Here is a 22114-nt window from a genome sequence, read left to right as displayed (position 1 = left end):
TAGTTTAAAGGCCACCTACTTGCTTGAAAAGCTGGTTTGCAAGAGGTACTTTAATAGAATTACATGTTAGTTGAACAGAATCCGTACAAATTGAACAATTTAAGAAGTAGCAATTGCTTGTCCTTCAGTAATCATGCTCTATTAAGGAACACAAAATGTCCTTTTAACAGAATTAACAGGAGTGCTACAGAGTCATATTCCAACACCTTAAAAATATTCTTGTATTCTCCGTCAGGTTCAGTATCCATAGGCTGATGGGTCACTGATATTATCTATGTAACTACTAACACAACTCTGACCTCTACAGCAAAGACAAAGGAAGACAAAACTTAAGTGTTCCTCCCTGTGCTTTTGTCTACGCACTGTAAAACTGCAGTGTCACTTTTATTAAAGTAAGAGAGATTGTGATAAAAAACAACTCAGAGAAATGGGTCTTCCTTTGATTCTTAAAGCTGCAGCAGTCCCTTGAGATTCCTGCTTCTTGCTGGAAACCTCCAGATTCCATTTTTCTGTGGAAATTCTCACCCACAACCAGGCCTGTCCTGCTGAGTTTTGCTGTTCTGACGATTTAGAGCTCTCAAGAGCTCCCAAGCCATCCGTGAATCGAAACACATCTGACATCCAACACAGCCCAAGCAAATCCCACGGGCTGTTTATAATATGAAGAAATAATCAAAACTAATTCTATTCACAGGTAGAACATAATTAACAGTTAACACCAACTCTGTGTTCACAGAGCCCTGTCCCACGCTGCACAAGTGCGTCAGCTCCAACATGCAATCAGTCCAAGAGGGAAAACTCGTTATGCAAACTGTTCACTATACAAAGGGGTTTTGTTAAGTGCTAAAGAGAAATCAGTTCAAACTACTTACCCTTGGGGATCTTAGCTCTATTTCTTCTTTTTCACTTTCACTGCTGGAATAATTTTCTTCTGCTTCTTTTTTAACTACTGTTGGGGGCATTTTTTGTTCCTCTTTCACACTTTCCTCCATTGGTTCCATGTGTTTCTGTACGTCTTCTACCACTTTTGGTTCATTGTGATGGATGGTCCTAAACTGAATGTTTGCGGAACGGCAGTACTCTTCAAAACCATAAAGATACCTATAGACACAAATAAAGTTCCATTCGTATTTCATGTGTTACTTTATATTTATTGAATTGCATAAAAAAAAATACAGAACCAGATAATATTTTGAAACGAAACAATTATGCACACAAGTCCAATGGTGAGAAAGAATCCACATAGGTGTCTCCCACAAATTTAACTCCATCCCAAACCAATTAAGAATTCATGACAGTAAGGCCTAAGAACACGTACAGTGTTTTGCAAATGCATGACAGCTAAAAATCAGCCTAGTAGTAGAATATGAGCGTACAACAAGTCAGCACACGGTCAGAAATCACCAGGCATCAGCTTGTTCTCTGTGCACATACCCTGATCCAGTTACAGGTGAGAAAAATACGAACCCGTTTATTCCTCAGAGAATAAATAGGCAAGTTACAACATGCTATCATTGCCCATACAACATCATTATTTCCACTGTAACAACAGCATAGTACATATTTACCAATTACTCTTCTTATGATACTATTCTCTGTAAAATACAGACCTTAAATACGTGCCCAGTTCAAATCCCACTGAAGATAGTCTGAATATTTTCATCTTCATCAACATTAACATGAGTTGAGTCATTAGTCATCCCTATTCAATCAGTCAAATTTCCTTAGGTTCAAGTCAAGAGAAGCTCATTCTTCCCTTCTACTCAAAAAGCCCAATTGTTTCTTGTCAAACTTCCAGGAGGATAAACAATAAAAATAATTTTTATTTAGACAATGAGCTCGAAAAGTGTCATTCCTAAAAGGTTTCCACTTCTAAAGTTATAACACAACTGAAAACCAGAGGTGAGAATATGAAGATTTAAGCATTTTCTTCAGTACAAGCAGTGATTTTACTACTTAATACTGTAGCATCCACCATAGCCACATACATAGCTGTGTCCTAAAGCCATTATTCTACAGATTGCATAAAGATATTTAAATACGCAATCTGAAACGTGCCTATATCAACGTTTTTCAGGAAGTTAAAGAAACTGGTAAGAAATTCTCTTTGCTGCACACAGCATCTACAGACTGAGGACAGAGTCTGTTCTTGTTAATCGCCATAAACAGCAAAACTGAAGTTGCCAAAGCTTTTTTAATTAGTTTCATCACTGTACTGCGAAATGGCATCATCACATGCTGGAAGTGAATTCTTCCTGATAAGAAAACAAGCAGAATTCTAATGTACTAGAGCAACAGGAACTGATGCAGCCCTATGCACTCCTTTCCTCCACCGTTTCAATCCTCAGCACTGGAAAGTGCTCAGAAATGTTCATTAACTGAAGAACGTCACCTAATGTTTCACTAAACTATCAAAGGAAAACTGTTTTCACCATTATACAATATGAGAACTTACTTTCTATAAGCAGTTTTTACATTGTAGGAAGCAGCCGAGTTCAAAATAGGAATGCCAAGGTCCATATAAATTTGCTTCCATACAGCACCACTCTCAATCTTTGGAGGGAGGAAAAAGAAAATAAAATGAAGTTTTCAGGGTTTTGTTAACCAAGAACATTAAGGAATGATATCTAACAAAATCACAAGCCACAGCCTTTAGAATGAACAGACGTATTTATAGTTCAAGAAACATCCAACACTTACATTGTCACACCCACCCTGCTGAAACACCAGTCGAAAAAGTTTGAAGAGATTGAGGTCCTTGTAGCCCAGAACAGGTGGTTTATTGATAGGAGTACCTAAATAAAACAAAACCAGAAATAAGAAGTTACCACAAAGAACAGCAAACTGCTTCTTTCATTCCTTTGGCACAACATTTGATTACTAGTATCTTTCTACATTTTAAAAGCTGCATTTAATAGTTCTAAGATTTGTCACAAGTCAGTAGTTTCCAACGACTAATTAAGGCGTCTTTTGAATGCAACACTTATTTCTGGGTGGTTTATCAGCATACTGGCACCAGCTGCTGGAGAACTATGATTTCTCTGCATCCTTTTCAGGTTTGTGCAATGTTGGCTGCATCCCACTGTTCCTCTCACAGCCAGAACACCCAAAGGATGCTGGAACATGGCAACATGCAAAGAGATTAATTCAAAACGGCGTGGTCTGAAAGGCACGGGGAGGAAGCAAAAATGTTGGATTAGAAAGAGCTGCATGGGTAAATTGTCAGAATGTGAAAAAACACAAAGCCCAAACAGCATATGAGTATTTGGGACAGTTCAATGATATAAAGAAGAATAACGATGACAAAAGGAGAAACCAAAAGTGACTTGAGACAAGTGGCTGCCTATGTAGGTTCCTCTGTATTCCTCTTCCCTGCTGCTCCTCATCTTCCTTCATCTTCATGCAATTATATTTGGCATCATTAAAATAATTTGATAGGACTTTGGGAATACTGTCACAATTCCATGAATCAAAACATTCACATTGAAAGAACAGAATGTAGAACAAATCTGGTGGGAACAGAAATCTTGCTGTAAGGACAAAAAGCAAAAAAAAAAAAACAACGTAGACAGGCAGGGGGAAAGACCCAGTCCTGAAAAAGTCCTGTACTTTGCTCAACCAACACACTAGCTTAAAAAAACCGTTTCTGGACTGACTCTTCAAATTCAGTGCACAAATCCTTTCTTCTTTTGCTTCTGCAAGTCCCTGACATGATCCCCACTTGGTCTGTAGTCTAAGAGTGCTTAATGAAGGGAGTGAGGATAGAGGCAAACAGAAAAGGGGAAGAATCAGGTTACTAGAAAGGAAAGAAGATTTTGGATTATTTCAGCAGCATAGGGATTTTTTTTTTCTCCGATATAGCTTCCTATTCCCTCGAGACATGTTATTCTCCAGAAACACTGGTTATACACAGGAGCCCTCAAAATTACACTGGATGAACTCCAGTATGCTTTTCTGTAATACAGGATCCATGTCTAAACCTGTGATAAGCACTGGCAATGTCAAACAGTCATGAAACTGTTCTTTTACCATCCTGTGGTCTAGAACACACCTACCGTCAATAGGGACGCAGAACCTCTCCTACAAAGGTAATCTGATTTTCCCCTCCATTTTAAAACCCATGAAAACTCCGTAGTTTAAAAGAAAATAATAAAGTGGAAAAAATAAAAAAGGAGTGGGGGAGCGTGCAGCCACGGAACAGAAAACCTTCCATTTTAGTGTCGGTCTCATCACAACTGCAAATGTGAATGGCTTACACAACAGTTCTCCCCAGTCAGCAGGTACATCCTGCTCTCTACACATCATTGCACATGCGCTTTCAATGTATGGCTTACACCAGGACTTTATTCCCCATTTCTAGCGGTCTCACCTAATTCTGTAAAGACAGACATTTAAAATATGGTGTTTTCTTGTTTTAGCTGCTGGATAAAGTAGAATCTTTAAAGCTGTCTCTTCAGGTGAGTATCACCTGCATGTGGTTCAGTCTGTTCCACAAGGAGCCCTGAGGATGATGTATCTCCCGTCCTCTGACCGCCCATCAACGGCCTCCTCAGGTTCCAGCCCAGATGAACCGCGGCAGAGCTCCCAGCCATGTTTGTCACAACAAGAAATCGACCAAGAGCTTATTTAACAGGAATCGTTAACATTAAAAAAGGTTTTACGAAAGCAAAACAAAAAGAAAACACCTCAGGGAGGATTTTAGTTTCCTCTGCGCACTGTGCTTCAAAGTACTGGAAGCAGAGCTGCGACGTGAAAATGGGGAAAAGCGTTCTTCCTTGCACCAGACTAGCTGTTATAAGAAAATGCTTGTAATAACATCCATTACATTTAAAAGCAATTTTTAAAGCCATTAAAAAAGTGGGTTAGATATTACAAAAAAAAAATTAAAAACAACCCCAAAAAAATCAGTGTTACCTCTGTCTTCCATAAACTTGTAAAGCTGTTGGAGGAAGTTGTCCCTCTCTTCAGGATCAAGCTCTTCCTCAGGCTGTGAAAACAAATGCAGTCATAATGAAAACATGAAATATGCAAAGCAATAAATTATTTGTACAAAAGCCTAAGAGCAAGAACTAAACCCAAACCACTTCCCATTTGGCCCTGCACTCATATGATGGTGAAATATGCAGAAAATAAAATGGACTGGGGAGACTGAACTACACACCTGGAGAGGAGAGAAAGGAAATGCAGATCAGGAAAAGCCTCAATCCGTGACAGAAAGAACGAGCGTGACCCTCACAATGAAAACAATAATATACTTAACATATTGTCCTAATACAGAAAAGGTTTGTTATTTACAAGACTGAAGCAGTTCACAGATACTCTGTTTTTGTGTGCTTTAGTTGTTGTTATTTGGGGTTTTTTTACTCATCTTCCTTATTCTAACTATAACTAATATTGCAGAACAATTATTTCTCCAAATGTTTTGATGCTCCAGACAGCATTCATTTTGTGATTTATCTCCAACGCTCGATTTCAGCTCATATTTGGAAACACATTTACAGTCACTTCCATAATCCCCTGAACACACATCTCCACAATTTATTATTACAAATTCCTTAGTTTTATCTTTACGACTTAAATCCCTAAATAAACAAATGGTTATGAACTTTATAGCAATCAGTCCGCAGCGTGAAATAAAGATTTCATTTTATGCGGGTGGAAAATATGAAAATAAAGTACATATATTTGGGGGGAGGGAAATAATTTCTACATATACATATATATAATGGAATTGTAAGATGCTAGGAGAGAGCAGAAAAAATAAGTCTCCTCCCTGCAATGCTTTACGTATGCCACTTTCTTCCTGCCAGCCTGGCAATCACAGGGATTGCTGGTTTGCACAAGGAAGACCGCAGCTGTCTTGAAGAAAAGACGTACAGTACGTGTCAAAAAATCTTACCGTTACGTTATTAAAAATAACAGGAAAAGTCACCGGCAGTTCCAGAAGGAAACCAGAACGGCAATTTCAATTTCAGCCGTCTCTGCGTTCTGTAAACTTGACGCTTCAAGGCGTGAAGAGGGGCAGGGAAATGTAAATGTATGTGCTACCGCCGCCTTCACCAGCGATCTGCTCAGCGTCGGAATGAATCGCAGCCCTGCCGCTTCAGGGAATTCTGAGCTTCAGAGCCCAATGGGGATCGCCCACCATCCGACAGAGACACGATCTGTTTCCTTATTTTCCTATTTTTTCCCTCGGGAAATAATTTGAGGAAATTAAATGAATAACCGCAACGCTATACAGCGCCAGTTACCATCTGCTCATACGGCATATTACAAGGATTATATAAAGAGAAACGGTTACCTATAGAATTATTATGTTCTTCCAGGTTAACAAATGATCCATTGCTATAGAAACCACAGCTTTTTTCTCTCCATTTAGCCTGCAAACCAACTTCAAGATCGAGAAATTTCTACCATGTACTGTAATGTTTACTGATTAAAGGCCACGCGACGCAAACTGTGCAAACTAAATATATCTAAAAAAGTAAACATTCAGGAATATTTCTGAATAGTTGAATTCAAACCATTTCTTTCATGTGGGCGTGATGCCAAATGAGAACTGTAGGTTGGAACGGCAGAAATGTAGGTTAGAAATAGCACACTGCAGACAGAACGTTAACCATTTAATGGATACCAGGTATGAGAGGTGACCCGAATAAGACCCATGACACCAAGGAATAAATCATGTATCAGCTCTTTCAAACTCTTTTTCTGCTACTGGTCATAATGACAAAGATAAATCCTTCATATGGTTATTGCAACACTAGGATAAATGGCTTTTTATAAGGGGCCAATTTTCAGCGCAGTTATTTATAATTGGACATAATGATTTCCCAGGAGTGTCCACTGTTCTGAGTTAAGAGTTTTATTTTAAATACACCAACCATCATCTAAGCTGCTGTATCAGTGACCTTAAAAGCTGCACCCAAAGTGAAGAACACACTTGAGAAACATTGATGCCACAACCTGTCATCACCACCAGGGAGTGACTGGAGAGCTAAAACTCCCAGCAGTCTTCTGAGCAGGGACAGGGCAGCGCTGCTGGGTCCAAAGCACTTCTGGCCAGACGCGTACGCCCGTTTTAGACTGGGCATAACTAAGCTCACAGTGACCACAGAATCACAGAATGTCAGCGATTGGAAAGGACCTCAAAAGCTCATCCAGTGCAATCCCCCCATGGAGCAGGAACACCCAGATGAGGTTACACAGGAAGGTGTCCAGGCGGGTTGGAATGTCTGCACAGAAGGAGACTCCACAACCTCCCTGGGCAGCCTGGGCCAGGCTCTGCCACCCTCACCATGAAGAAGTTTCTTCTCATATTTAAGTGGAACCTCCCACGTTCCAGTTTGTACCCATTGCCCCTTGTCCTATCATTGGTTGTGACCGAGAAGAGCCTGGCTCCATCCTCCTGACACTCACCCTTTACATATTTATAACCATTAATGAGGTCCCCCCTCAGTCTCCTCTTGTCCAGCTCCAGAGCCCCAGCTCCCTCAGCCTTTCCTCACACGGGAGATGCTCCACTCCCTTCAGCATCTTGGTGGCTGCGCTGGACTCTCTGCAGCAGTTCCCTGTCCTGCTTGAAATGAGGGGCCCAGTTCTTCAAAATCGGTTTTCTTAAGAGAGTTCTGTCTCTGTTTCATTTTTTCCTACATAGATGTTGCGAAAAAGGGGGACTGTAGGTAAAGACAAGCCCAAGTGAGAGGCAAAACAATATGAAATTCTAAAGCGGCACGAGTTCAAAATTGAGAGCTTTCTGCTGTTTGCCCACCACCCAGAACTAAATGCAACATGATGTTTGTTTGTTTGTTTTGCTGAATTTCATTAAAAAACAAATAATCTCCAAGATGTGCTGTTTTGCCTAAAATTCAAAAGCTGAAATTGTATGGGTTTGAGATTTTTTTCCTCCTTTCTGACTAGCAGGTCACATCAGTTAGAGGACATTGCAAACAGTAAAACAATGCATTCAGCGATGAACTCAGGATCTCTGTATCATGGACATACTTCTTTCCCAACTCAATTTCTTATTGTCTTCCAATTAATACAGTGGTGAAATTATTTTGTGAAATTATTTTGAGAATAACAACCAGCAAATAAGCACAACATAACCCCCATAGAAATATGTAGAAAACTCCTAACTTGCTTTGCTTCATGTGGTTTCAAGGCACTTCACTCACCATCAGTTTTGCCCCTCTCTCTAGCATGATTTTAAACAAGAATTTAGGGCTGTTATCCTGACTCATTGTTTACAGAAAGATGTTAAAGCTTCTGTGGAAACTCACCCATAGAAGAGAGAGCAAAAAGGATTAAGTAGGTTATTTTAGAAAACAAATAATTAGTATCTACTTACAAGCGTGTAGCACCATATTCTCAATCAATATGTGGCTACGGTACCAGGGACAAGTCTTTCTTTTATGTTATTAATAGACTGACAATACCATAAACTCTTCTGTGAAATAATGCAAGGTAAGGGGAAGAAAAACATGTACAGGATTTGTGGTTCAGAAGAGTTTATGATCAAGACAAGCTGCCAGAATGAGAGTTAACATAATTTCATTGTTTTAAAGTACTTAAATGAGTTTTCATCACTTGCACAGTTGCTTTCTGACGCGGAGTTAGAACACTAATTAAGGAAATGAAAAGAATTAAACTGATCGCAACAAGTTAACAGCTTTACATCATGTGGAGATGAGAGCGGTCTGAAAATGTTGATTTCTACCAAGAGGAACCAGGAATCCAACCATCCTTCAACAGTGACTCACTTCAGAGTTGCGCCTCAGTTTGCAACTTCTTTGCTCCTCTTTGAGGAATATTCTAAGAACGCCTGTTAGCATAAAATGGTGAGCAATAAAGCCTTTTTAAAGCACATTTGTGCATGGCGTGATGCAGGCCATGCTTCACAGTAGCCCAAACTCCTACAGATACACGCACACATGAGAAGGATGATTAGCTAATCAATCTCTAGCTATTTTTTCAAGGCTCTTCTGCATATTACACATCACAGCTGCTTAGGGTTTTTTCAATCTATGCAAATGAAGCACTTGTTTCTGGATATGATGCTTCGTTAACTTTGAAATTACTGTATTCCTGTATTTATTTTTTGGAGTCAGCTTTTTCAATGTTATCTTAAAATACACATAGGTTGCAACAAAAACGCACAATTCATGTATCATTTTATGTGGTCTCCCACAGTCATTCATAGAAAAGACTTAATGGGAACCCAGAACTGCTTTAAAGCAAAAGAAATATTTTAATAGACGACTACTGATCATTTGTAGGAATCTTAAGCCTCCTAAAACATGTCACAGTCTTCATATACTCATCCATCCTTTATGCTGAGAAAATATTTTGTAATGACTTATCACGACAACTGAAATCCTTCCTTATTTGCAGGATAGGTATATTGGAAAACGCTTCTGGTATTTTCCCTGCTCAGCAACGTAAAGCAACTCTGACTGATGTTTCTTTATGATGTTGCGATGTAAGAACACTAAAAACTTTAAATGAACGTGCGCTATTAATCCTACCAGAGACACATCCTTCAGGTGACTGTCAAAATGAAGACTAAGTGAAAATTCCTCTAATCACATATTAGAGGTGCTGCAACTGTTTCTTCAATGAGAGATGGAGACCGGTCGGCTAGAATTTTTCCTGAACTTTTTTTGCATGTTCGATGAGTGGGGGGGAAACAAGGAACTGCTATTAAAGTGATGTAGTTAAGGTGGAAGAGTCTCTCAAAGATGGTGTTATAACCAATTCTACAGGTAACAGAGGAATTCCAGCTCTTTTTCCAGCTCTTGACTTTCTAAAAAAAGATAGAATTTCAAAACTTGCAAAATTCAAACTCTAAAGAACAAATCCCTTGCTTTTAATTTTATGAGAATGTAACTGTTAAGAACACATACAGAAAATATATTTCAAATACTGCGTGTTAAATGATGGTTCTGTTAGAATCAGAATGGCCTACAGGGAGGCTGAGAGACAAAACCAAATGTTGCCTACATGCTCCCTTGTAGAAAGGGGAATATTTGCCTATTTAATCCCAAGACACAAAGAGGTACGATTTCCCTGACAGAACAACTTAAATACAAATAAATACAGTAGTATATATAGCCTGATTTGTAATAAATGTTCCAAAACCTTCCATTTCTATGTGGAGATACTGGAGTTTAGATTTTCTCCTTCCTTTTAGCTGCAGTGCATTCTTTGGCTGCCAAATGCACCCTTAAAACCAGTTAATTCTCATATTCCGACATGTTGAGAACTGGATAAGAATCAAAAGCAGTATTCAGATTTTTATCTGGATTCAAACCAATTGCCTGATCCTTTAAATTCTCATCTGATAAAGAATTTTTCTCCATAGTGCCTCCAGAGTTTTCCAAAGAGTTTTTGCAATTATTGCCAAAAACCCAACAATTTGACCATGTCAATGACAAGCAGTCTCCACATTTTCCTCCCTTGTAGCCAACTCTGGACCACACGATTTACCACCGACGAGGAGTTGCTACTCACCACCACCATATTGGTTCCCACTCCTTTGCTTACAAAAGACGTCAAAGAACAACCACAAAAAGCCTGGAAACCTTGTTGTACCAATTCTATCGTACTCTTATGATGCCATGAAAGGCAGCGCAATTAGAAAGACAGTCTCTGTCAAAACAAAGTTACAGATGTTAACCCACCTAACTGGAAAAATGGTTGGATCTATTATTACCGGCTACAGTAGGTCTCTCTGCTCCATTATCATTATAAAAGAGACTACTTCAGAAAAACAGGATCCAGAATTGGGCTTTTCTGACTGACTTCATGCTCTCATTATATATGAAGAAGGCCTATGTACATTTGATTTAATGAAGGTCTGTCAGGGCTGGTCAGGCCTCGACAGCATTTTAAAAGATGGGGGTGGGAGGAGAAAAAAGACTATTAAAACCAAAAATCTCACTCCCATCTTCAATAATATTAACAATTTGCAGTTCTAAAACAAAAGGTGCACTGAGAATGTACCAGCAGAGGATGGACAGAAGCTGTTTTGACCTTGATTAATAATGGAGAAACTCTACAAAATGTAAATGCACAGATTGAGTAATTGTAGTCAAACAAACACAAGGCAATAACATTCACTTGTCGATTCTCTCCACAAGCAGCATTACTGCCTTTCTAAGGGAAAAGAAACAAGAAATTACGGTAAATTCCTTAAGTGCTCTCTAATTGTAATATCTACCATGGCACATAATTAGAATAAGAATATCTACAGTGACAGCTGAATCAGGAATTTGCTTTAATGGGCTGGAATGACAGTTCTGCTCTGACATAATCAAAAAAGATTAAGGTCTGTCCTCTGCTATGTAGCTTCAGCATCCTGATGCTCACCTTATTTTTACATGCATACTTGTCACCTGGGAATAATTTATTCTACAGCTTTTCCTACCAGCACATCTACCTGTCTGGAATCCTTTGCTTCACCACTCTACATGTAGATTACTCTTTAAAATAACCTCTATTTCTTTTACATGAATGCCTTTTTCTTTTTAAAAACCACCAAGCTCCCCCCTCCCCCTTCTTTGTTTGAAACACACAGCACTTTTATGCAACAGCCATGAAAAATTATGTTAAAATGGATACCAGAAAACTAGTAGAGCAATTCCCAGTTTTTAGTGACTGATAGTTTGCAATTTTAGCCAACGTTAACACAAACAGACCAACACGGACTGCAACAGTTCACACCCTGCAAAATGTGGCCTATTCAGTCCTTTTCACTGCAAACAGAGGAAAAAACCCAGAGGATTTTATATTCTGCACACATTCATCCTTATATTTATCTAATCATACCGCTACCCTCATACAGACATCTACTCCATTTTCCAGAATACTGTTATCAAGGCACAAAATTAACACCTAAAAATAGATTCTTATTGTCTTTTCTTTTTTTTTAACCTGGAAAGATCTACCCTGGCACCACCAGAGAGATCAGAAATCTAAGTCAAACCCCCATTCTCAACCACCACGTTAACGTTAGAGATTAAAACACGGAATCCTTACCTAGGAGCTGCATTCTTTCAAATGTAAAATGGTCTTAACTTCCTTTCTATCTAATCTGCCCACTGCCTGGACATAATTCAGCACGGCTTCCAAATATTTGCCGGCTTTCTCTCTCCCTGCACAGCATCCGCAGTTATACGGCATTACTTACATTCTCTTCCATATATTTAAAAAAAAAAAAGAAAAAATAAATTAATAATTAAGGGAAAAAAAATTTTAAAAGCTCAGACATTAGATGAAAGGCAAAGAAAAGAGCCGGCCCATCTCCCAGCATCTGGCAAACCTCCCCCTGGCCGCCGGCCAAGCCTCGGCTCCGGCGCCCGCTCCAACCCCCCCCCAGCGCATGCGTGGTACCGGCCAACACGCGGTTGCCGTGGCAACGCCGCCGGCCATTCTGTGGCGGGGCCGAGAAACCGCGGGTTAGGCCGGGGGGGTGGTGCTGAGGGGGGAAAACGGCGTTCGACCTTCCTCACAAAACAAACTTCGGTGTTTGATTTCTCTATAGAACGTTTCCGAGCGTATTGTGAAAATCACACAACGAGGGAAAAAAAAAAAACAACAACAACCAAACAAACCCCACGACCAAGCACCACCTCCCTCCCACCCCCCATTCCTAAACATCAAGGTTAAAACCAAAAATAAAAGGATAAAAATTCTGTGAAATACGGTTTTGATGACAGGCTAACTTGGTGGAAAAGGAGCCACTCGAAATATTCCAATGCAGAAATCACATCACTGTGAATATTCAACAGAAAGTCCATCCCCATCGCTGCATATGGTTCTGTGATTCCCAAACTGGTGTGGAGAAAACTCACATACTTCCAAAAGTGATTCCTGTACGGCTCTTAAATAGTGTCTTAGGCACCAAATAGCTTTAAAGACACTGTACATTAGCTTATTAGCCTATTGCTTTTGCTTTAATAGCCTTTTTCTTTTTAATCACACTGTTCACAGCAACAAGTTACTTTGTATATAAGCCACACACACGGCACAAAAGAAAAATACAAAGTTACTTCTAATTATTTAAGCTTAGATCAGCATCCATTTTTTTGGTTATGCCTCTCCTGACATTCTGCGGCCGTTCTCTGCCTTAAATTCTTAGTTTCTGAGATTTGTGCCCAATTTCTGCAGTGGATAACACAAGGCAATCTGTCACTGCTCCCAAACCCCAATAAAGGCGAGTGGTAGCAAAGGAAAGATAAACAGGTCTGATAAGATGTTGAAGTAAGTAAACCAAGTCTGAGAGTGAAGTTATGAAGTTATCAAATTATCTTTGAAGAATGAATGAAATCGCTCAGACTTACCGCTACTACTTCTGTCTTCTCTTCTCTCTTTTCTTCCTCTTCATCAGTTTCTGCAGCCGCTCCATCTTCCTCATCGCTGCTGGAGGACTCCAGAATTTCACTGATGTCCATTTTCCAGTTCCGAGGAACACCCCTCGTGCTGAGAAACGCGCTCGCCTCCTGTAGCCCTACAGAAGAAAGGGCCCTGATTTTACCTCATCCCCAGTATTCAGAATCACAAAGCATTTTTAACTTCCTTTTCACGTTCTTGTAAATCACTGCGCCAATTTGAACCAAAAATTGAATTGATAAAACAGATACTTCAGCTTTATTTACACACTTTGAGAGTAGAGAATATCCACCCCACATACAGCATCCAGTTCTTTCTAGGCATAGGTTCCCATGAACACTGCTACAATTTACACCTATGTATGTAAACAGGACCAAAGCGAGGCACCTATACATCCACATACATTCTGTGCAACTGTGTTCTGCCTCTGTATGAAAGAAATAAATACTGTAACGAAGCTACTTAAAACAGTAAACCCATCACAGTTAGATCAAGTACCACGACTTACTTTCTCCTTTTCAAAAATCTCGTCGTGTCTTAAAAGTTTAGATTGCCAAAAAAAAAAAGCCAATGTTTTGTTTAAGAGCACAGTCTGAAGAGATGGTACAGGAAAAATAAACTAATGAACAAGGCAGTGATGGCACTGGGAAGAGTCACACTTGTACAATGGAAATACCTCAAATTCTTTTCCTTGAAGTGGTTCTCCAAGGGGGAAAACAACAAAGCAAAACGAACCCAGATAACCCCAAAACGTGTCCCCTGGACACAATAAGAAAGGAGGAATCAGAATACCCAAAAGAGGGACATGCTGTAATGAACAATTCATAGTGGAGAAGAAAAGGCACCAGGTTTTAATAGCTGCTGACACAGTATCCCCCAGAAAGTTGTCTAAGCTCTTCTTAAAACCATTAATACCTTTGGTTCCACAATATTCCCTCATGGCAGTGAATGTCACAACCCAATTACGTTCTGCATGAAAAAAAATCCCTTTCTTCAATTCATCTTAAACCTGTCATCTGATCATTTTTCGGCTGTTTTAAAGTTCTTGTACTCTGAAATAGTTACTACGAAGAAAGGATATGGGAAATCAATTAAGAATTACACAAAGCAACCAAAACCACCTCAAGCTTTCATTTGTGAGAATCATGTTAAATCTTTACTTGCTAAGGAACTGTTGTTCCACATCTTTACTCCAACCGGAGGAATCGTCGCTCTTGAGTGGGGTTTTTCTTGTTGTTGGTTGGGTTATGTTGCCTTTTTTTTTCCCTTTCTAATAAATACAATTTAAGTATTTCTCTCCTTAACAAATGTTGTGGTTTTAGGTCTGATTGGGAAAAATAACACTAAGAGTTTAAGAATCATTTACATTAAAGTGAGAATCTTGGCCTTTTACAAGGCCTCTAAAAACATGAATTTTTAGTCACATCATCCATCCAGAAATCAAGTTCTGTAATTGTACTTTCAAATCAAACATTAATCACAGGCAGGCTGTTCTAATAAAGTTTACACCTTCCTATCTGGGTATTTTTATTGTAAAGACAAATAGCACAAAATTTGGTTTCAGGAGAGGTAACTATATATCCCATTGGTTCAATGACATTTCAAATACTGTACCTTGAAAACATTCTATTCACTTTCCATGGATTTGGAGTGGATCAAAAGAAGGATATAAAAAACAACTAACACTTCTACTAATTGCTACTTTAATAATAAGGCAGTCATATCCAAAGTTTCTCTCATTTTTCATATATAAAATTGTTTGCAAATCATCCATGAGCAATTATCAGAACTCAACAGGCTGTTGTTTTTAAATACCTAAAATTTTTTTCTAATTTACCTTTTTTAGGAGAGGACTCAGATTTTGGTAAGTTTTGAACATCTAGTTCTTTAATGTCTTTTCTTGCTACTGAGTAACTGAAAAAGAATAAGGTTCTGTTGTTATTTTTAAATCACAGTAGAGCAAGCATTTGACTTAGAAAAACAACAATTCCTAACATTTTCAAGGTCTATAATTCACTTTCAAAGTCCATTCTAACAACTAAATGCACAAGGTGCTTGTTATTGTAGATTCTAATACAATATTCAAACTAAAGTAACTTTCAATTTTTTCTTTGAAATTCAGACACTAAAAGAACCCTTATAATTAAATAATGAAGAAAGGTTTGTAAGGCTTCTTGATCTTAAACATTCAACCTGCACAAATTCACAAAGGTAAAATACTCTACATAGGCAAAAACACATTTTCTAAATTGAAAATATTGACATGGATCACCAGTTGCTACCCAAACCGGCAATCTAGCTAAAAACAAGCCCTGTGTTTTCAAAATACATTTCTACTAGCACAGCACAACAGTGAAGTCAAACTCACCCATCTGCATTGATAAATAGTTGATTTCTAAAGTACAAAAGTGTTCTCCCAGCAAAATATTCTACCTTCAGTATATAAAGAACCAGACTTATCTAAAGAGCTGATGATACACGTCTACATTAAGAGGCCAAAATGAATTAAGTCTTCGGTTACTTTAAATATGTTTCAGTGATCAAATACTCGCAGCCCACTGAAAATCACGGCGATTAAAAAGAAAAGCAAAGCACAAATCGTTCACTTCAAAAGAAAGAAAGAGGAGTGACAGCTGGCCTTCCGCAAGGAAGTTTTTAATTGCAATATGTTGAGACAGATGCATTATAAAAAAGGGAAACAGCTGTAAAAAAAACAGACTTTGTATTCTTTTGAATATATTAAACCATAAGTAAGACACACATCTCTCTCTTCCTCCTCCCCTCCTTATTGGGGGGGGCATGGACTAATAAGACCTTTTCCCAGGAATCTTCGTTCAGGTTCTGTACACATTGTAATTAAACAGTAACTTTACATTCACTTTTCTATTACAAAAGTCGATTGAACACTTTAAAACTTCGCTGTTTGAACAGCAGTGGACATCTGGGCACTGGAGGTAACGAGTCAATCAGAAATTCAAACTACTCCAACAAACACCCATATAGATGTAATAATTAAGACATTAAGTGAAATAATTAGAACCAAAACTCAGGCTTCAGAAAACAGGAATCATCTAAAGTGGTAACATCTGGTTTTTTTGAAGTTGTTGATTTTTTTTTTTTTTAATAAACACCAGAAAATTTACTAATCCAGTGAACTCTATCTGTACACACAACGTAAAGTGGGCAAATAAGCACAGAAGTTGCTGGAAATGACAAATGTGTACAAACAACAATACACAAAATTGTACTCTTTCTTTCTGGAAGAAATAATGTCTTCAGAAACAATATGTGACCTGTTTGGGAATTTTTCTTCCATATATATCTAAGGAAAATAAGCCTTTACTTACAATTTGGAATCTGCAAAGGATCGAACTAAACACTGGTCCTTTTTCACCGTGACATCGTCATTACAGCTGGGAGACACAACCTGAAGTTTCAAATAAAACACTTTTTTAAGGGGAAAAGAAGAAAAAAAAGCTGATCTTGAAAAGAAAGAAAGATGGACATCAGGAAAATGGCCATTTTCCTGTTTCTTCTACTATAATTTCCAGCTCTGAGAAGAGAAACCTACTCCAATTTACACTGTTAAGACCAACAATGACAAATTTCAAGAAGCAGTTTACCTCAAACTATTAACTTTAATTGTTATGTATAAGCCAGAAAAGTTTCCATTTTCATCTGTAAACTCAAAACAATCCTATTGGGGTGACACCATAAGATCCTGTTCATTCACTCTGTTTTTCTTTCCCTCTCATTCATACAAAACCTGTTTAAAGCCTCTATTTAAAAAGCCACAGACCCACTTATTTTATATCAGCTTCTGATCTTTGGCATTCAAACCAAGAGGCAAGTAGCAGGATTTTTTTTTGAGGTGTGGATAATAAAAGCCAGCATGGAATCCAGCACATCCTTCCACAGCAGTATCATATCTAAGTTTAAAAACGTGATAAAAATACATTTGTAGTATGTGTATTACCATAAATACAACAAGTTTACTTGTTGCTCTAGACCACAAACAGACAGAAAACGTCAAATGCAGATGAACTTCTGGATCCAGAAGGCTGTGCTGCCATCCAGCGAGACCTGGACAGGCTGGAGAGTTGGGTGTGGAAAAATTTAATGAAATACAACAAGGGCAAATGTAGAGTCTTACATCTGGGTTGGATCAACTGCAGGTTCCAGGATAAGTCGGGGAATGACCTATTAGAGAGCAGCGTAGGGGAAAGGGACCTGGGGGTCCTGCGGACAGCACTGTGCCCTTGTGGCCAGGAAGGCCAATGGTACCTGCGGGGGATTAGAAGGGGGGTGGCCAAGAGAGGTTCTCCTGCCCCTCTGCTCTGCCCTGGGGAGACCACACCTGGAATACTGTGTCCAGTTCTGGGCCCCTCAGTTCCAGCAGGACAGGGAACTGCTGGAAAGAGTCCAGCACAGCCACCAAGATGCTGAAGAGAGTGGAACATCTCCCGTGTGAGGAAAGGCTGAGGGAGCTGGGGCTCTGGAGCTGGACAAGAGGAGACTGAGGGGTGACCTCATTAATGGTTATAAATATGTAAAGGGTGAGTGTCAGGAGGATGGAGCCAGGCTATTCTCAGTGACAACCAATGATAGGACAAGGGGTAATGGATACAAACTGGAACACAAGAGGTTCCACTTAAATATGAGAAGAAACTTCTCAGTGAGGGTGGCAGAGCCTGGCCCAGGCTGCCCAGGGGGGTTGTGGAGTCTCCTTCTGTGCAGACATTCCAACCCGCCTGGACACCTTCCTGTGTAACCTCATCTGGGTGTTCCTGCTCCAGCGGGGGGATTGCACTGGATGAGCTTTTGAGGTCCCTTCCAATCGCTGACATTCTGTGATCTATCAGGACTCAGCGGAAGCTGTGTCACCCCATTCAGAGGAGGTGGAATTTTACCCTCCAAAGAACAAGGCAAGAAAAGATATTCCTGTTTCTCAGGCATCAGAGAACAGAACAGGCAGAGACTCTAGTAACTCAGTTCCCTAGTTAGAACCATGTTAAGTTAAAATCTGCCATTAGTAAAGGGCGATACAACAATCAGAACACATACAACTATACCACATTTCACATGTTAAACTACAGCTGGGTAAGTCAATGTCATCTCTTCCCCTACATTTCACCATAAAGTTCTTTAAGGAAGGGAAGACACTGGCCTGTGTAGCCAGTTACTGTTTGATCCCAGATTCACACGGGGAAATTAAATGTTAAACTAAGGCAGAAAATTCTAACAGCTGAGCTCATTGCAGCCAACCCCGAAGACTCACAAAGGACTATAGAATATACAGGTACGTAAATCAAATCCTCAAAAATAAGTGAACAAAACCTGCCTGTTTAATGCTCCAAGTATTTTTTTCTAACAAACACATCTCTGATGGATGCCAGAAGACGTGTATTCAGCTTGTTTGACAATACCAAAAAGTTTACTAAAGAAAGCAACTTTTAATAAGCATCCCTAAATTTTCCTGTATGTATCTGCAAAGTGTCTGCCTTTACAGTACAAGTCTACTTGTACTTGAATTTATTTAATATATATTTATTATCAGATATGTTAATGAAGAGCAGTATCCTACATTGACAGCTAAAAAAAAATAAGAACTAACCTCTAATGCTATAGTAACTGGCCATTTATGTAAATACAAGCATGACTAATATTTAATTAAATCGAAAGTCTAATAAAAAGGCAATCATTAAATACAATAAGATGAAAATTCTACTCCTATTAAAATTAAAACATCTAGTTGTTCTTAAATTGCCTGGGAGTGCAACTGCTAACATATCATGTCATTAGAAAATATTGGGACGTAACAATCATTTTATGTGCAGTTTTGAAAGACTTAAGAGCTATAAAACTGTAACTTACACATAAACATTAATCTTTGCTCTCCTACTTTAACCATCCTATCAAGGAAAACTGCTGCACAAACACAGGTAACAAGTCAGATGGTGCTCATATCGAAAAAGGTATTATTAGTATGACACTAGAAATGTCAACATCTTAAGCAACTTACCAAAGCTGGGTACCAGTCTGCCTTCTCAGAGTTACAGGTCACACTCACAACCTTGCCAAGCAATTCATCGTTGAGACGCCTTTTATCTTCATCCTCCTCTTCACTACTTTCCTCTTCCTTTTCATCTTCAGTACTAAATTATTAAAACATACAGTATTTTAAAGTTTTTGTCTGATGTTAATATTTGAAAGCAAATAAGCTTCCAACCAGATGTTTCTTCCTGTTCTGAAAAGCTTCAAAACCCAAATTAGAATTTTAAGAGATTAAATTGCCTGAAATACACTTATATATTAAGTGCACTTCTGTAAGAGGAATTTTGTAGAAATTCTTTCCAACTAGTCGTATTTATAACAGCATCATGTTGGAATTGGAGGCATGAATCAGGATTTGATTGTGTATAGACATTAAACAAAGAGAAATGGTCTCTACCCCAGAAATTTAAATCACCCCTTTTTTCCTACTTTGTGCAGTATGAATAAGGTCAAAAATTCTACATTTTCCAACGCATGACTTCATGTTACACAAAAGAATTATGAACATTCTTAAGACTACTATAAGGAAAAAAACTACATCCATTTCATACTACTACTAACATGGGAACATGTCTGCACTAACAGAATCATCTAAGTCCATAAGCTGAGTACATAACTCACGTGATAGAGCATTACAGCTTCAATAGTACAACTTCGGTTTTAGCAAAGGACACTGAAGGAATGGAAGACAACAAAGCATTATCAAAACTCACACAGGAAGGGAAGATCTTCTCCCTCTATTAGATTTCTTCCCAATAACTGGAGTTCCAAAGTGCTCTGGGTTGGTTAGTGGCAGCTGATCAAGTGTCTGCGTGGAAAAAGAGAAAACCAAAATTAGTTTGCAGTTGCTGGTTATTGAAAAATAATAATAAATTAACTATTTAGTTTTCATTGCATGTCTACCATAGTCTTACCTCACTTTCTGCGAAGTGCCGTTCTCCCTTCAAGCATAATGAAGTTCGTCTCAAGGTCCTTTCATCACCGTCATCAAAAACTAGTACAAAGCCAAGAAAACACATTGGCACAAGATGATCAGGTCTCTTTCCCAAGCTGACAAAACGAGTCTACTGTTTATCTCACAATTTAGAACATTCTCTAAAACATGTAAGACCTCCATTTAAACATTTCTTTAGTTCACAAGCAAAATGAAGGGTGGTGTTCAAGATCCAGTCTAAGAACAGGCAACATTTTCACACAGAGATTCAAGCCAGTACAAAGTAAAGCTTTGGGATGCAATAGGCTCAGTTTAATTTAGACATCCTTCTTTACAATACACTCCACACTTCAAACCACAGCTACTGGCTCCATATCAGTTACTGTTATCTAACAATCTTAGGGTTTTGTTTGGTTTTAGTTTTTTGGGTTTTTTAATTTTTCTTTTTACCAAATCCATTTATTCCTTACTTATACCACCTTTGAATCGTCTTGCTACAAACAACCCCAGAAAAAGACAATATGAATGGAAAGAGGAACAAGTGTGTGATAGTTTTTGCTACACTATCAATACAGTGCTGCCAACAGACTGGGAGTACTGGAAACTTGCAACTCTAAGTCTCATCTATTTATAAAGAATACTTAGTAGACATGCTGTTCTCTTAAAACTCAGTTCCATCAGTTGCCATCAATACAGAGCTGAAGACTAGAATGCTACAAGGCTATGGCAAGCTCTACCTGAGAAAGACCTGCTCCTCAGACAGTTTAAATAAAGCCTTTTCACAAGAACTTCCTTGAAGAGAAGATGAAAATGTGACTATTTCCCCCGCACTGATTCAGATCCCACTGTCTGAGCCGTGCGGACGGGCCCTTTGCAAAGAGCAGAGACCAGGTGGCTGCGGTCTGGCATTCCAGTGGGGTAAAAGTTCATTTGTATGGGTCGGAGTACAAAATATCACTCTAGATTTAAACCACTTGAGACACGCTTTGTTCAGCAATAACTTAAAATTCAAGAGATATCATTATGATAACTTGTAATAAAAGGAAATCTCTTGAGCCAGCATGAATATCAAATATATGTGTGTTGTAAGCGAAAGCACAAATTGGTTGCAACAAGAAAAGTACTCATTCATAAAATAACTGAATAGAACAGTCACAATCTTAGATGAAAACCACAGACTGCAATAATAACTATGTAAAAAGACATGAATACAAATTTAATTAAGCTTAACAAGATCAGCTTTAAGGTTGCCCCATCTTCAGAGCAGAGATACCGCTGTGGTATCTCTGAATTATCTTAATGGCTTATGTTATAACACCCGTACACACAAAACAACTAACCTTTCCCCCTCCACAAACCTAATATTTTAAGAAAGGTAGACACTTATATGCCTAATTATCTACACTAAGTAATAATATTTCCAAAACTAACAGGGAAAATGAAGAGTAAGCTCTTCCCCCCAACATCACTAATTCAGCACTGGCACCCATCGATCAGCCCAGTGCAAAAACCAGAGTGCTCAAATCATTCTGAAGTTCCGTGTTGTCACAGGTTTAGATTATTTTAAATATATATATATATATACACACACACACACATATATATACACACACATATGTGTTTTACTCATGCCATCTCTTTGAAATTTGAGTTTCATTACCCACTCGAAACGTGCCACCCATCAGCTCTCTCTGTACACTTTGATAATATTTCATTGGTATATTTTTAAGTTTT

General features: G+C 38.6%; 1 protein-coding gene across 4 annotated transcripts in view; it reads right to left on the bottom strand.

Annotated features, from left to right (window-relative positions):
* Positions 1-22114, bottom strand: part of ARID4A (AT-rich interaction domain 4A) — a 52067-nt gene that overhangs the window by 14030 nt on the left and 15923 nt on the right. For all 4 annotated transcript variants that reach the window (XM_082058153.1, XM_082058151.1, XM_082058152.1 and 1 more), the window contains exons 6-15: positions 20361-20440; positions 20160-20254; positions 19415-19547; positions 16740-16819; positions 15230-15306; positions 13344-13510; positions 4915-4987; positions 2701-2795; positions 2456-2553; positions 873-1101 (exon numbers count right to left, since the gene is read on the bottom strand). In XM_082058153.1, the coding sequence (XP_081914279.1) occupies positions 873-1101; positions 2456-2553; positions 2701-2795; positions 4915-4987; positions 13344-13510; positions 15230-15306; positions 16740-16819; positions 19415-19547; positions 20160-20254; positions 20361-20440 (1127 nt within the window). The remainder of the gene's footprint in view (positions 1-872; positions 1102-2455; positions 2554-2700; positions 2796-4914; positions 4988-13343; positions 13511-15229; positions 15307-16739; positions 16820-19414; positions 19548-20159; positions 20255-20360; positions 20441-22114) is intronic.

This window comes from Streptopelia decaocto (assembly GCF_964273445.1).
Source record: "Streptopelia decaocto genome assembly, chromosome: 7".
NCBI lineage: Eukaryota > Metazoa > Chordata > Aves > Columbiformes > Columbidae > Streptopelia > Streptopelia decaocto.
This window is presented reverse-complemented; position numbering and strand designations above follow the sequence as displayed.